A 6000-nucleotide genomic window follows, 5' to 3' on the forward strand; every position below is an offset into this window, starting at 1 on the left:
TAACTAAATGTAAACACACAAAAAGTGAAAAAAATGCACAGATAAAATAGGTCTATATCTATATTAGCCTATATCAAATATTATACAATGTAGCTTTTTTTCTTTTGGAAGTTTAACAATAGGTTGAAATCTCAGAGGGTACTTCATGCTATAGCATTGGGGTGCCGCTTTAAATCCATCTATCAGCAACAATCTATCAGTAATGAGTTTTCATTTTTAACAGATTAGTCTGCAGGATTCCATTATGGAAAATAGCTCCTTGATCGTTCCCTACACAAAGACAACTGTAGATGTCACAATACTTCACACAATAGGAGACTCCATAGAAACCTTCGTGGGCAACTAGCATGAGGTTTCGACTGCAGTTTCAACCACGCCTATTACTCTACTCCTACTATAAAAACCTCGGCTCCCACAGCTCGAGTCAAACACGAGCCGAGACAGTATCGAAGCAGAGCGAGAGAGAAACCACTCGAAATCTCTGTGGATTACTTTCGCCTTCAAAGATCGACATATTCTTTGGAATAATATTATTTGGAGGAATTTCGATTTCTGGATTATAATATAATTTAAGGACAAACATGACTCTGGAGGAAGTTGTTGGATGCAGCAGCACTGACAGAAAGTAAGTTACTTGTTACGTATAACTAAGGAGGTTCTAAATATATATATTTTCTTCTTCTCATTTTAACTGTTTCATAAATTAAAACTGACAATTGTTTTTCCTTTTCTTTTAAAGAATGGAAACAGTACGTGAAGCTCTCGAGGAGCTGCTAGTGGCTGCGCAACGACAAAACTGTCTGACAGTTGGAGTCTACGAGTCTGCACAACTCATGAATGTGTAAGTATTTTACTCAATTAGTAACATGCAATTAGAAAAATCAGTAGCATGCATTAGAGCAAATTGGAAATAACGAATAGCATATTAAATTATGCATTTGTTAACTTTTACAGTGACCCAGACTGCGTGGTCCTGTGCGTTTTGGCGACCGATGAGGAGGACGAAAGTGATGTTGCGCTTCAGATCCACTTCACGCTCATCCAAGCTTTCTGCTGTGACATCGATATCAACATTGTGCGTGTGTCCGGCATGAGGCGTTTAGCACAGGTTCTCGAGGAGCCTCTCTCCACTGACAGCAACGCCAATGAGCCAAGAGACCTCCACTGCATACTTGTAACTGTAAGTCTTTTTACGCATATTACAAATGCATATTAACAGAAACAGCGTGCGAATGATAAAATAACAATGGGGGGGGGGGGGTGCAATTTGTTCACATCGCTTTTGTTGTCGTTAACTATCTTTAACTTTTTTAACAAAACATTAGCGTTTTTGTGATATGTTTGTGGTATGTAAATCTCTTGAATGAATGAAAGTTTTAACAGTAAGTGCGTCTGATAACGAGCTTGGCTAAAAAACGTGTTCTGGAAGCAATTTGCACCCTTAACACAAATCAGGGAGGTACAAAACAAACTATAGTGAAAGATTTGCAATTCTAATCATATTTCTTTCCTTCTTTTAGAACCCACAAGCTGAGCATCTGAAGCTGAACGAGGTGGGGAGTTACTGCAAGGAAAGCCGTTGCAGGAACCAGTGGGTGCCCTCCATTGCCCTGCAAGAGCGTTGAGCTATTCTGCACTGAAATGTGCTGAAGAGAAAAGGAATATTGATGTCGTCCTTCTACTGTCATGAGGACACACTCATCAATTAAAGGGGACTGTCTAATAGTCCATTCCAGAGCTTCCACTTCCATGTTTGTGGAATTCGAAGTGTCAGAGGATACTTGAGACATTCGTCCATGTTCCTCATAATGCATGGTCGGTGTTATCGCCCTTTGGAAGGACCAAAGGAGCACCAAGGGTGGTTGTGGACTGTGTCGTACCTCTAAAGGGATGCAGCAAGGATGCTACGGGATATTTCCAGACGGCGGCGTATGGCCGCACTTTGCACTCCACGTGGGGAATGAATGAATAACACGTGACTCAGACCTGACAATATTGTGACAGGTCTACAGAGGAAAAGAACTTCTGCTTTCAATAAGAGACTGCTATTTACGGACTGAATTTGTCTTACCGTAATTTTTTATTTATGCACAACACTGATGTAATTCAAAACAAATAATATATTTGGTTATTTATAAATTTACAAATGTGTACTTTTTCTTATTAAATAAATTTTATGCCTAATGGTTCAAAAAAAATTAACAGTTCCTGTTGTGTTTTTTATGCCAGATTTAAAATCAGGAAGTGCATCTTTTTGGACACTAGAGCAAAAACTCTCACATGGACTGACATGAGTTCAGTTCAGAGCTGGTCATAAAAAGACACATTAGTTAAAAATACTCTTGCTTCCTTGTTGGAATAACCAATATTATCATTTCAGATGTTATTTTAAGCACACAATAAGGAAGAGAGGGACATAAATTGTTCTGTGGGACAACAGACAGTTATGATTAATAGTAAAGAAACATCATTCCCAAGAAGATTGCTGTTCACATATTGACACCTGTTTTTCCCCCTACCTGCATCATAAATCATGCAGCACTATGTGTACAAAAGTAAGAGGCTCCTTATCGGTTTCTCAAACACAGGGCTTTGTTTGCAAGAGGTGCAAAATGTACATGAGAACACAGCACTGCAGATGGACATTCTACACGTGCTTTTTAATATCTTCCTGCTCAAGAGGACGAAGGAGAAACTATAGTCAGATAAATCATAACAATAAACTGCTTAGCTATTCTTTTACACTGATTTTATTACCCTTCAGCCAAAAAGACAAAGTGGCACAGTCATGTAATATATTGTTCAAAAAGAACAATCAATGTCTTTATAGATTGGATATGAAAATATATTAGTCACAGACTAGTGCTGTTTTCAGAAGAGCAAAAAAAAGGGGAAAATAGCTTGATGACTTGGACTTCACTGACCTTTTCTTTGGTGACTGTGAAAGGTCAGGCTGCCTGCAGGCCACAGTAAACATGCAGGAGGGGTGCGTTGATCAAATAGCCTGTGATTTTCCCATTAACTTTGCAGACAGCTAAATGGACTGGTTGAAAGAGGCTGCACGTGATAGACCCCACATTTTTAACACCATGACTTCCCACAAGACTAATGCACTGACTCACACCATATTCCTTTAAAGACCAACTGAGACATCTGGGCATGATTCCTCTACAACTTTAGTAATATGAAGTGAATAATGTCATGACTCATCAGCATCTGCAAAGGCAGAGTATCAACCTTTACTTGAGAACACATAATGCTGTACAGAACAGTTGAATGGCATGTCTGTATTTTCACAGGGAGCTCTGTTCATACATGTGGCAGTGTTTACAGTTCCCTTGTGCCAAAAAAAAAGTTCCCTTACTGGAGAAAAAAAAAAAAAAAACAATGGCACAATTCAAGAGGGGTGATGAGAAGAAAGTTAGTGAGCAATAATCACCCACTTTATGAAGTCATCAACAGGGGCCATTGTTTAGGTGGGGTGGATCAGTAGGCAACTGACAGATATATTTGATGCTTGTCCGAGGCACTTGTCCGTGCACAAAGCCGACGTTGATGGGCTCCTCTGCAGACAGACATGACTAAAGCATGGTGCGTACCCTGGGCGGCTGCTGGGCTGAGCTGCGCACTTCAGGACTGCGCTGACGTCAAGCCGGAGGGAGAAAATAGAAGAAAAACAGGAACAGAAGGCTCTTATTTCCATGGCAGCAATAGCACAGCCCTTCAACAACGATACTCGCTATACTGAGGTAACAGCCACTCACTGCCATGAATAGTCTGACTGCACGTTCTATTCTTAGACTAGAAGGAGCTATATTTGAGCATGTCACTGACTCAAATATTCACTGAAAAGCTAAAAGTGGAGCATGGTGGGGTTTTTACATCAGACATAAACACTTTAGTCTGAATATAAACACAGCATAGTAGAATTACGATGTTTGTAGTGTGCATATTCATAGGGCAATCTATTTTAAGATCATGAAATGAAGAAAATCACAGACTAAAATGCAGGTTTAAACATCCTTTTCCATATTTATTCCAACAGAAAACATTCTTTGAGCTTCAGAAATATGCATGATTAACTTATCCAAATGAAGCCACTGTTGTACGGAGCTTCGCACATGATAAGAGTCAAGTCACTTTTATTTATATAGGGCTTTATACAATACAGATTGTTTCAAAGCTTTACAGTAAAATAATGATTCAATGATGCAAATAGAATTCAATTCTGCTCTAAAAAGACAAACAGTCATTATTTAGTTGAAATCAGTTCAGTGTTGATTCATTTCAAGCCAGAAGTCAGATTGTGGATCTGTAGCATTCAAAATAGTTCTAAAATAGATTATTATTTAGAATTAAGAATTCGTTTCCACTTAATTCATGGCCATGTTTTATTAATTGCTTCCCTCTTCTTAATTAAATCATGACTATTTACTAATTTGTTCCCTTGATTTAGTTCAATAATGGCTATGTTGAACTATTTCATTCCCCTGTTTAAATCCAGTTCAATCGTGGCTGTGATATAACTAAAACGAGGGAAATAATTAGTAAATGTCCACTATTTAACTAAAACATTGGAATGAATTCTTAATTCGTGGTCATGTACTGTTGCTCAGAAAATATAAAGAATAAAATCCCACATATGCTGATTATTGAAATTATTTCATAAGCATTTTTCATATTTTTTAGTAATAAATGAACACCCCTCACATGCCTGAATGGTTGCATCTAATACTTATTGAGTATTTAAACCTTTATAAATAACAATAAATATTGGATGCAACCATTTAGATGTTCCCAGAAAGTCTGTATAAAACATAGCAGGTTCAAACGTGCTATGCACGCTTAACTGGGGTCATGGATGGCCATGTTGTTGAAATAGTGTGAAGTCAGAACGAGAGTCATGTGCAGCTGGGTCACCCCTCTCTGTCTGACACACTAATGAGGTCATGTGTTCTGCTGAGCCAAGGTCAGGGGCCGCGAAAAATAAGATCCTCTCATCACTCCGTTCCTTATGAAGCCCCTGTTGTGCAGCAGCAAACAGAGCAGTCACATGACTTTCAAGACTCACAAGACATTTCATGTCTGTGAGTTTAAATTAGTTCTGACTGAATGCCAAGGTCTGTTTAACAATAGCCTAAAGCAAAATTGTACATTTATACATTTGTACAAATCAATAATTCATTTCATTTTAATGTATATTTATATAATGTTTGGTAACACTTTATTTTTACAGTGCCATTGTTACACGTTACATGCAGTTACTATAGTAATAACTATAAATCGTGCATAATTACATACAACTAACCCTAAACCAAACCAAACCCTATTCCTAACCCTATAGTAAGTACATGTAGTTAATATTACTCATTACTTAAATGTATAATTACAGGTTAACAAAGACACCTTAAAATAAAGTGTAACCTAATGTTTTACCCTAAGTGTCCTGAAGCACAGCTAGCATAGACAGAGGGCATATGGGACAAGCCTATAGAAGTTCAGACACACTTATTTTAGAAAATACAGGTAATGACAAAATCAATCGATCAATCGTATGTTTATCACATATAATTGTATAGTTTTTCACCTGCTTGTTTACTTCTTGGGTCATATCATTAATCGTGGAATCCTAATGCTGCATCCACCCACCGTTCTCCTTGACGCAATGGGACCTTGTTGTCAAATTGTGGGCCTGTCCTATGGTAAATAAATTAATCAGCATGTCATACACAGCTTTACAGCCCACATTTCCTGTTGCCACCACAGCATGTTTCCTTTTACGACATTGGAGATTAATGGTCTGCAAATACGGAAGAACCAGCAAAAATAGCAACACAAACAGGGATTTTTGCGACTGAAGGGCACCAGTTCAAAATCAATACAAATTACTCTCTTCATTCTCCAAAAACAGTGTTCATATCGATAACAAAAGGTGTATCGTCAACTTGTCAATTAGAGCATACTTCAAAGAAATGCACCATTCTATTATGTATATTGTGT

The 6000-nt window shown here is 38.0% G+C and overlaps 1 protein-coding gene across 1 annotated transcript; it reads left to right on the plus strand.

The window, feature by feature from the left end:
- The first annotated feature begins 413 nt into the window (after positions 1–413).
- Positions 414–1947, plus strand: gadd45bb (growth arrest and DNA-damage-inducible, beta b). Its single transcript, XM_056236390.1, has 4 exons — positions 414–625; positions 740–841; positions 955–1180; positions 1521–1947. Exons 1-4 carry the CDS (start codon positions 582–584, stop codon positions 1623–1625), a joined length of 477 nt encoding a protein of 158 aa, XP_056092365.1. The 5' UTR covers positions 414–581; the 3' UTR covers positions 1626–1947.
- Positions 1948–6000: the final 4053 nt, after the last annotated feature.

Source organism: Rhinichthys klamathensis, unplaced genomic scaffold (genome assembly GCF_029890125.1).
Source record: "Rhinichthys klamathensis goyatoka isolate OS25496 unplaced genomic scaffold, OSU_Roscu_1.1 h1tg000446l_1, whole genome shotgun sequence".
Classification (NCBI taxonomy): Eukaryota; Metazoa; Chordata; class Actinopteri; order Cypriniformes; family Leuciscidae; genus Rhinichthys; species Rhinichthys klamathensis.